The following is an 11,334-nucleotide window of genomic DNA, read 5'->3' as shown; positions in this document are numbered from 1 at the left end:
TTTAAAGTTTGAGGTCCAAAATTCATGAAAAATCTTAAAATTGCTCGCGTTTGCGTAAATAGGGTTTTTGTGAAAATATAATTATGTTTCAAAAAAGTTCTATTGAACTAAAAAAGCATATAATATTTTGCTTCGTTTGATGCGTTTGAGTATTTTCGAAAAAATACGGTTTTTTTGTGAAAATTTAAATAATTAAAAAAAAACTTTATTGAAGTGAAAAGCAAACAAAATTTTACTTCTCTTGATTTTGAAAATTTGAGTTTTTATTTCAAATAATACGTTTTTTTTTGTGAACAATTTTGTCTATTTATACTTTGAAACTTACTACATTAAAAAAAATATATTCTTGGTGAAAGCATTAAGAGCGAGTTTTTCACCAATGTGTAACAGGTCGTATCGAGGTGCTCCGATTTGGATGAAACTTTCAGCGTTTGTTTATCTATACATGAGATGAACTCATGCCAAATATGAGCCCTCTACGACAAAGAGAAGTGGGGTAAAACGGGCTTTAAAGTTTGAGGTCCAAAATTCATGAAAAATCTTAAAATTGCTCGCGTTTGCGTAAAACATTATCAATTCCAACTCTCTTAGATGCATTCGAAAGGTCTTTTGAAGCACTTCAAAATGAGCCATAGACATTCAGGATTGGTTTAACTTTTTCTCATAGCTTTTGCAAATTACTGTTAAAAATGGATTTTTTTAAAACCTTAATATCTTTTTGCAACAGCCTCCAACACCTATACTCCCATAGGTCAAAAGATAGGTAATTTCATGGACTATAAGCCTACGGTATTAACTTTTTGGCCAATTGCAGTTTTTCTCATAGTTTTTCGGTTTTTCTATAACAAAAATTTTACAACGTTAGTTTTTGCCCTGTAGGCCTCCATAGCGACACTTTTTGGTCTCAATTTTGTCATATTCGGAATCCTTGAAAAATTTCACGTTAGTAAGAAGTATTAAAGTGGTAAATTTGATTTAAAAATTAATTAAATAAAACATTTTTGAAAAAAGAAATTGATTTTATTTACCCTGCGATCAATGCGTCAAATGCTGTATCAAGTAGGCGAAAACCTGTTTCACCCCTAATCCAACAAATTGTTAAAAAATATTTTAATTCATTCTAAATGGCAATTTTTGCAATCAAATTTACAACTCCAATACTACTAACTAACGTGAAATTTTCCGATGATTCCAAATATGATGAAATTGAGACCAAAAAGTGCCGCTATGGAGGCCTACAGGGCAAAAACTAACGTTGTAAAATGTTTGTTATAGAAAAACCGAAAAACTATGAGAAAAACTGCGTTAATAAAGTTAATACCGTAGGCTTATAGTCCATGAAATTACCTTTCTTTTGACCTATGGGAGTATAGGTGTTGGAGGCTGTTGCAAAAAGATATTAAGGTTTTAAAAAAATCCATTTTTAACAGTAATTTGCAAAAGCTAAGAGAAAAAGTCAAACCAATCCTGGATGTCTTTGGCACATTTTGAAGTGCTTCAAAAGACCTTTCGAATGCATTGGATTTGATGAAGTTTTACGGAAATGCGAGCAATTTTAAGATTTTTTATGTTTTTTTGACCTCAAACTTCAAAGCCCGTTTTACCCCACTTCCCTTTGTCGTAGAGGGCTCATATTTGGCATGAGTTCATCTCATGTATAGACAAACAAACGCTGAAAGTTTCATCCAAATCGGAGCACCTCGATACGACCTCTAGAACAAACCGAGCAGAATTTACAAATACTGCCTCTTAAAATTTAACACACTTTGGTTTAATTAAGTCGATTTTATAAATATTTTTAAAATAAGTTATCGTACATTTTCGGCGATAATCTTATAATTATCGAAATGACGATAACGTTAGGTCACGTTATCTTAACGACGATCCTCGACAATTTTACGGTTAACATTCTTGAATTTTACTTTTTTGTAGGATCTGTTTTTGTTTTTTTTTTTGTTTTGCGTCGTTAAAATTGTAATTACAGTCATCCCACATATTCGGAACGGTTTCCAGATCGGCCAATGTTCAAAAAATCATAACAAATGGATAATTGAACTTAATGATTCGCTTTTACCTTCATTTGAAAGCTTTTCTTGCGATCTTTCGAATGCTGTATCGAACATCTGCAAATTTGAACTTTTATATGAAGTTTTTGAAGAATTACTTTGACCCTTGAAATCCACAAATTCGGAACACTTTTTTCTTACGAATGTAAACAAACTTTGGATCTCTCCAGGAGTATATCTTTATTACCACATAATGACTTCACACACTGAAACCAATGAAACTCAAGCTTAGTGATGGTTTATACATGGTTTGATAACTTTTTTTTGTGAAAATATCAGTTAAATTCAGGTGTTCCACAATTGTAGGAGGCACAATAACATCCCACAATTATGAAACAGGTTATTTGGAGGCAGTGTTTTGCTGCTCTGGACAAAATAGTCTTGGAATGAAGTTTTTTGTTCAAAAAGTAATACTTTTACTAGTGAAATAGCAAGATAATGTCCAAATGAAGGTTCTAAAAATAGTAAGGTCGACAAAAAAGCTACTTTTGGCATGCTATTGACAAATTATCATGAAAGTGTTCCGAATTTGTGGGTGTTCCGAATATGTGGGATGACTGTACTGTGTTAAACAGATTTATCAGTGCGGCCAATTTTGGAGAAAAAATAGCTTTTTTTTTTAAATCACAAACATACAAACTTAATAAAATATTCACAATAGCCTTAAGTAAAATCTCAAAATGTTCGTAGCACTCACTGCACAGAAAAAAAGTTGAATTTTGGAAGGTTGAAAAAATTTGATTGCTTAAATATTTGCATCTTTAAAAGTAATTTAACCTAATAAAATGTGAACCTGATGAAAATTCATCAGAAACTAATGAAAATTCACCAGTTCCTAATGTAATATTACACATATTATTTGACACAAAATCGGTCGTTCCTGATGAATATTGCTATATTTATTATGGTAACAACTTTTTTCTTGAAATATATTGACTTTTTAGATAAATATATTTATTATTAAATGTATAGATTAGGACTTTTCCTTTTTAACCGTACTATGTACTCTTACGGCTGAGCAGATTCTAATCAAGACGTTCACAAATCGGATAATTTCACCAATCAAGCAAGTTTCTGATGAGCTGAGCTTTATTTCCCCATTTTGATTGCAGCAAACACATCCATTCAATTCTATTAATTGCTTTCCTTCGCAATCATCCCAGCAATGTTTGTCGCAACTTTTCGCAACTCTGTGCGTTTTCTCCCGGAGCTTGCATTTCTCCAGAACCTGGGCAGCCCAAACAAACACACACCCACTCAGCTCAAATTTCGGATATTTTCGGCGAACAAATCGATAAAGTTTTGCGGCGGACTGGCGGTGGGTGCCGGTCCGTATACGTTTTGCGGGCGGCCAATCCTAAACAAACACTCGCCACAATGTTGCCGCAACCGGGCGGCCAATAAATGTGATGGGGTTTTCCCCGCCCACACCGCCTGTAAGCATCCCACCCACAGCGATCAAATTCCGAATTTCTGCATTGAGCAGCACTAATCGAGTGTGCGATGAGCGAATCAAAACGCATCCATTTTTCAGTTTTATCGCTCGGGAACTAATCTTTTCCCCCGTTGCAATCAATTGGGATTCTGTGGCTTGAGGCAAAGGGGTGGGATTGTTGAGCACCCGGCGAGATATGATGAATAGAGGGGCACCTTTAAAAAAATTAAATTCACGTTTTTCGTAATTTTGAACCCTCGACTTTACCAACTTGGCTGTTGTCACTTCTTGATGGAATTCAACTTTTTTTTTCAAAATCAAAAAATATATTTTCAACTGTGGTTCTTCACACCAGCTAATGAATAGATGTTGCATCGAATCATTCTGTCGGGGCTTCATTTCGTCGTCGTTGCAATGCTAATTGAAAATTGGGAGCAAACCCCCTTTTTGGGGTAGGAAGGGGGTGGCAACTAACAGATCGTCTAAATTATAAACCACCCCACTTCCTCTTCCCCGCCACACAAAATTAAAAGTGGTCATAACGTGGTTATTAAAATGATTCCATGATAATTTAATTACCTATCGGTTGGTGGGCTGGTTGGAGGTCGGTTTTTCGGAACTTTGCAAGTCCAGTTACGCGGGTGGTGCAATTTTGACGAGAACCATTTAGCGAAATTGGTAATCTATGGGAGCTTAGCAGCGATTATAGCCCCACTCCGCCTCTCTACCGCGTTTGCAACAGTTTTGGTGTCCAATTTGGGCACGCGTTTGGAGTGTAGTGTTATTACCAATTTGTAGTCCGTGCACGCTGAGTGGGGGTGATTAGTGACTGAGGATTATTTCAAGTGTCAGAAACTGAGGTGGAATTGGCAGGGATTTTTCTGCAAATTGACATACACGAAAAGAACGACTTAATCCGCTTTAAATGTAAATAATAAAAAATATGTATCTCGCGAAAAAAAAACTATGATTGATTGGGTGTCTTCAGTGAAGTACTTTGTGAAAAAAATGTTACACGGTTAAACATATTTTTGATGTGTTTTAGGGGCCAAAAAGCGCCATTTTTTAAAAAAATGGCACAACAAGGACAAAAAATGTTTTACCAAGTTACGAATTAAAAAAACAATATTTAAAAAAAATCGTTAGAAAATTTAACTCGCAACGTTGCAAAAGAAAGTTTATTTGCTGGGCATTTAATTAAGAATATTAAGACATTTCAAAAACATTGCTGAATACATTTATGAAAGAATTCTTTGATGTACAATTACAGCTTAAAAAACGTTTTTGCAATTCCGTCGTGAAACTACTTACTTTTCTTGTCATTCTTGAACGACGAAATAGCCTACTTTTCTGTACCAAAAATTACAGAATCGAATAGCAACGCTTTTCAAAATAAATGCGAAAAGTTCTACTTTTCAGCACTCAAATGGGTGCTGAAAAGTTGAACTTTTCAGCACTCAAATGGGTGCTGAAAAGTTGAACTTTTCAGCACTTGTTTCGAAAAGTAACACTTTTCAACATTTTTTTTGAATTAAACGATTTATTGAAAAAATACATGAAAATTTTACATAAAATTTCACTCAGTGTGTGTTTTTTGGAATTGCAAAAAAAGTTGTATGGAACTCGTTGCAAAACTTGATTTTTTCAGCACTCTTCGTATTAATCGAACTCGGTGCACCTCGTTGGATAAATGTACGACTCGTGCTGAAAAATTCCTCTTTTTGCAACCCGATCAGACGGTAATAACTTAATTCATGCCATTTCAATAACAAATACTGTTAAAATAACAGAAAGTGTTATGGAATGTTCTTGAAAAATCCATTTTTGCATAAGAGTTCAATAACAGTTTATGTTACCATAACACAATTTGTTATCGGTCTGATATTGATTGAAAGCCAGAAAAACTTGGGAATAACATTTTTTGTTATGGAAGAATACCTCCAATTGTTATTGGGATGATCGGATTAGTTGTTAAAATAACAAAAAATAATAACAAAGATTTGTTCGAAGAATAACGTAAAATGTTATTAGTCTGTTATTAGAATAACAATCCAATAACAAAAAAATCATAACGGCGAATAACAAATCTTGTTATAAATAACATAAAATGTTATTGGCCTAGTATTTTCAAATAACAAAGAATGTTATTCCCAAGTTATTTCCGTCTGCTCGGGAACCTGTTGCATAAACTACTATATCAACTGGAATCGAATGGGAAATCGCTCAATAGGAAGTGAGCAAGCAAATTATTATCAACTGTTTTACAAAATATGTTGTTTAAATAATGAAACATAGGAAAATTGAATGGAGTTAGAAGCAAGTGCTTGACCTGGCAATATAACCCCTCGATCTAATGAATATAACACTTAAATGCCCCGTAATATTAAATTTTAAAGTTTGAAGTATTCAAATTCAATTTTGACCAATTCATTATATTTTTATTTTATTTATCTTATCAACATCGTGTTCTCCAAACAATTTTACATAAAAGCCAATGTAAACCTCAAACTAAAATGTACTATTGGAGAGAAACAGCGATATTGCTGAAAAAAGTTTGATTTTGCGCAGCACTCTGTCCTATGGATTCAAATCCGTAATAAGTTTTTCACATATAAAAACCGAACTATGCCGGATGCATTTCTTGCTGAAAAGTGCACCAAGTACTTCCGAGTGCTGCGCCAAATCAAACTTTCAAACTTTTAAAACCGCTGTATCTCGCCAATAGTTCATTTTAGTTTGAGGTCTACATTGATTAGTATGTAAAATTGTCCGGGGAGCACGATGGTGATAAAATAAAATAAATTAAAATATAAGGAATTGGTTAAAACTGAATATTTATACTTACAACGTTAGAATATAATATAAGGGGGCATTTAAAGGTTTAAATTAAATATTTATCAAATTCCTTGAAATTTTTTCTGTAAAATGCATTCTGTAGAAAGTCTTTTGCTCAAATAGTTGTAATGTTATGATTAAAAGAAAAAAAAAAGTTTTTTTTAGAAAATCGTCCAAAAAGAGGGCGGTGCCATAAATAGAGCACCAAACTTGGGTTTTCTGTTAACTATCGAAAGATGAACGTTCCCTCCAAGTTTGGTCCTAATCGGCAAAACAACGCAGGAGGCCGCTTGTTATTGTTTAATTTGAAGGCCTTGATACAGCTCACTGGTGAAAATATATTTTTTTTCATAATTTTTCAGGATGCTTTGCGTAACAAATCCAAAAATGGTGAAAATTCAAAAATTTCTGGATTTAATTCCCTTTCACATGATGAACAACACCTGCTCATTTTTTAAATGATTAAAAAAACGTTACTTAATCCTCCCTTAGGTGGTTGGCGCCTTCCTCACATTTAAAGGGTGCTATCCAAAATGCAAAAAGTGCAAAATAACTCTAAAGTGTTTATAACTTTTGAAGTACTTAACTAAACTTCATAACTTTTAATAGCGACTTATGGGACCCCAAGACGGATCGAATGACGCCAAAATGGACAAAATCGGTTCAGCGAATGTCGAGATAATCGAGTGACAATTTTTTGATCAACATCCCACACACAGACATTTACGCAGAATTTGATTCTGAGTCGATAGGTATACATGAAGGTGGGTCTAGGACGTCTAATTGAGAAGTTTGATTTCCAAGTGATTTTATAGCCTTTCCTCAGTAAGGTGAGGAAGGCAAAAAGCTCCGAGCATTTTTGTCACTTTTCATATGAAAGAAGTTTCAATCTTGTCGGTGAACTTAAACACAAAGACGAAAGGAACGAAAAATGAGCACCACTCAAGCAGCCGCCAGAACGAAACAACGCACGTGCACTTCTCTTTCTTCCGTTTTTGTCTCGGATGAGAAGATCGAAATCTCGGACACGGGAGAGATGATCGAAATCTCGGTCGAATGTCAAACGACCGTTCTCTGAGCGATTGAATTTCTAGAGGGAAGTCAATGACTGTGTGAGTGACTATGCGTAGCACTCATTCGTTTGTGTAGAATATCAAAATCAGGTTGTCACGGTGAAGACGAATGGAGTGTTCTGTCACCTTTCACAAACAAAGTCGAAATTTCGTCGCGAGTTGATTTTCTCCTCTATTGAATAAATAAATTTTGGAGAAAGTCATTTTTTATTTTATGGAGTTGGACATATCCCTGCTAATTTTGAACCATACTGATACATTTTAAAGGAAATTGTTATGCAAACTCTTCACTACAGTGCGATTGAATTGAACGATTTATATTCGGTCTTTTCGGTTTCCTCAAGTTTCGATTTAATGGTAATTTCAAAGAAAGTAAAAATTCTGGTAAATTTGGATCGGAAACTTTTTATTGACAGTCAAATATTGGCAAAATATACAAGTAAGATTCTCTCAAGGCATATTCATACGAAATTTGATGAACATTAACATGAATCCATCGATGTTAGGTGACTTTTCTGAAGAAATATCCTATTAAATCGAAAGAAAGAAAACTTGGATTCGGGTTTGAACTGTGGACTTTGAACTTGAAATCTGAACACGAACTCAAGACTTGGAATCCGGCTTTGCATCCAGAACTTGAACTTTGGACATGAGCTCTAGACTAGGATTCTGAAAATAGACTCTGAACAACTTAAATTTTTGTTTGAACTCTCGCAGAAAGATTTTTTTCTCTCGGTCTTGTCATTTCATAAATCCACCTTCCCATACAAAGATTTTATCTCATTTCCTGCGCGAAAATTTTCCACCACCTCAGTGCGAATTGGATCCATTCGGTGTAAATCATTCTTCCTGAGACACACCCAAGGTTGGGTGTAATGTTTACCAAGAATGTTATCATTTTACCCCCCCCCCCCCTCCCCCAACACGCCTCTGCATCACAGTGCACGACCAAAGCGGGGGGGGGGGGGGGGTTTGGAGGGGGAGATCCATTTACCGTAAAATCTAGAGTGGTACCGGAACGGAATCCTTCCGGAAGCTCGACGAGACGATAATGGAATGGAGCCAACAGAGGCGGCATCGAAAAAAAAAAGTAAAGACAAGTAAAATAAAAGGGATGATGATTTATGGAGAAACGGTGAATAAAATATGCTCGTCGCAGGAAACAAATACCGAGCGTCTCGCTCTGTACACAGACAAGGGTGAAGGGGGGAAGCTGCAGGCAGGGTTGCCAGCTTGCTTGGAAAGTCAGAGGGAAGCACGTTTCAGATGTTTGGCAACCCTACGGAGCCTGTCTAAACCTACACCTCGTCATTCTTTGCACAAGAGAGAGCGGGAGAATATCTCAAGTGTTTGACAAAGTTTGCAACCCCCGTTACCGATCTACCGGGAAAGGACAGAAATTTATCCCTTTTCCATCTTGTCGAGTAATTGACATTCCGTAAATCTGTGCCACATGCAGCGGCTGTGTGGCAATAAAGTCATGTACACGGGATTGGGCTGGGGCATCATTTTGTGGCATCAATCAAACCTTTTTATGTTTTGCTGGTTATACTTTGGAATGCCGACTAGTTTGCAGTAAAAGTAGTTTTATTATATTTCTATCAGGCACTATGGATGTCACCAAATGGTTTGCTGAAAAATAACAATTTTTCATCCCAAATGATTGGAAGATTTGCATTTTTCAAGTCGTGAAAATAAAAAAAAATGAAGATTTGATTATTAACTCTTCAAATATTCAAATCACCAAATCATCAAATCTTCAAATCTTCAAATCTTCAAATCTTCAAATCTTCAAATCTTCAAATCTTCAAATCTTCAAATCTTCAAATCTTCAAATCTTCAAATCTTCAAATCTTCAAATCTTCAAATCTTCAAATCTTCAAATCTTCAAATCTTCAAATCTTCAAATCTTCAAATCTTCAAATCTTCAAATCTTCAAATCTTCAAATCTTTAAATCTTTAAATCTTCAAATCTTCAAACCTTCAAATCTTCAAATCTCATTTTTTTCAAAACTTAATTATTTCAATTGTTTAATTTTTCAGTGAACATTGAACATTGCACATTGAACATTGAACATTGAACATTGAACATTGAACATTGAACATTGAACATTGAACATTGAACATTGAACATTGAACATTGAACATTGAACATTGAACATTGAACATTAAACATTAAACATTAAACATTAAACATTAAACATTGAACATTGAACATTGAACATTAAACATTGAACATTGAACATTGAACATTGAACATTGAACATTGCACATTGAACAAGATAGCAATTTTTGATCAATAGCGTATTTCCTTCCCTAACGATTTAATGATTTGAAAATTTGATGATTTAAAAATGTAAAGATTCGAAGATTTGAAGATTTGAAGATTTGAAGATTTGAAGATTTGAAGATTTGAAGATTTGAAGATTTGAAGATTTGAAGATTTGAAGATTTGAAGATTTGAAGATTTGAAGATTTGAAGATTTGAAGATTTGAAGATTTGAAGATTTGAAGATTTGAAGATTTGAACATTTGAAGATTTGAAGATTTGAAGATTTGAAGATTTGAAGATTTGTAGATTTGATGATTTGAAGATTTGAAGATTTGAAGATTTTAGTCAAAGCGTTATATTTCGTAATTCCAAATAAACTGACCATTTTCACGAATAAATATTTTTCAACAAATAATTTAGATTTCGTAAGAATCTATCCAAGAACAGTCGAAACCACGACCATCGCAATCAGATTGATCATCACTGGAACTGTTTTCTTCGAGGCACTCTTCGTCGTACTTTCAGCCCCAACAACGGGTTGCTGACCATCCTCCGAACGGAACTTCACCACCGACTTCCCATCTTGCCGCACCTGTTCCACCATCCAGCGGACCAACGCCGGTTGATCCCGCACTCCCTCATACCTCATCGGAACTCCATGCCGGAAGAACACCAACGTCGGATACCGCTTCACCCCATACCACTCGGCCAACGAGCGATCCTTGGTGGCGTCCAGTTTGGCCAGTTTGATCCTGGGATCCTTCGTCACAAGTTCCGCGGCCGTACCGGCGTAGATCGGGGCCAACTCCTGACAGTACGGACACCACGGGGCGTAGAACTGCACCATCAGGAAGGGATTCGCCGTGATGGCGGCTTCAAAGTTGCCCCCACTCAACTCCATCACGAGATCGGCGTGCCGAGCAGATCGGATGTTCCGCGAAAGCCACCGAACGATTGCGGGTTCCTCGTGAGGTCCCCCGTACTCTTCACCCGCTCCATCCCGATAGAACATCAACGTCGGATACCCGTCAACGCCGTGCTGCTGGGCGAAGTGCTGGAACCGAGAGGCGTCCAGTTTGGCCAGCTTCACCGGGGAGTTGACTAGTTTTGCGGCTGCGTTACGGAACTTTGGGGCCAATGCTTGACAGTGGGGACACCAGGGGGCGTAGAACTGGACCATCAAAGATGGGAATCGCTGGAGGGCGAGTTGGAAGTTGTCCGGACTTAGGACTAGAACGTCACCTTCGGTGAGGAATGTTCCGTCACCGGTCACGATTTGAGCTGACAGCAGCAGTAGCAGGGGGACGGCAATCGTGGCCAACATTGTGAACGGGAGAGTGGTCGTTGACGTAGTTCATCGCTTGCTGCGATTTGCTTGGGAGGGCTTATCAGTGCGCTACTCATCTATTCATGGCGGATAATTAGTGGAATTAAGTCTGTGATTAAGTGCTTGTTATGCAAAACGAATCTTGGAATGTTGATCTTCGCCGATTTGATGGCTGTTGCCACCGGCATTACGTGATTGACGCAAGTTGTTGATTTTTTGTTTTTGGATTGAATTCAAATAACTATTTTTCTCTTCATGATATGAGTTTCACAGAGAAGTCCCTTATCTTCTGAGCAGAATATCTCACTAAGACGGGGTTTGTGGAT

General features: G+C 36.4%; 1 protein-coding gene across 1 annotated transcript; it reads right to left on the bottom strand.

Moving 5' to 3' along the window:
- Positions 1-10,010: 10,010 nt before the first annotated feature.
- LOC120417441 (probable protein disulfide-isomerase A4) lies at positions 10,011-11,092 on the bottom strand. The gene has a single exon (XM_039579484.2). The coding sequence runs from the start codon at positions 11,003-11,005 to the stop codon at positions 10,115-10,117; it is 891 nt and encodes a 296-aa protein (XP_039435418.1). The 5' UTR covers positions 11,006-11,092; the 3' UTR covers positions 10,011-10,114.
- Between the last annotated feature and the right edge of the window lie 242 nt (positions 11,093-11,334).

Source organism: Culex pipiens, unplaced genomic scaffold (genome assembly GCF_016801865.2).
Source record: "Culex pipiens pallens isolate TS unplaced genomic scaffold, TS_CPP_V2 Cpp_Un0002, whole genome shotgun sequence".
Lineage (NCBI taxonomy): Eukaryota > Metazoa > Arthropoda > Insecta > Diptera > Culicidae > Culex > Culex pipiens.
The sequence above is the reverse complement of the archived record's forward strand: the minus strand, read 5'-3'. Positions and strand labels throughout refer to the sequence as shown.

Bases quoted from the DNA above. Each gene is read 5' to 3' on its own strand.
- LOC120417441 (XM_039579484.2), bottom strand. From the start codon at position 11,005: ATGTTGGCCACGATTGCCGTCCCCCTGCTACTGCTGCTGTCAGCTCAA.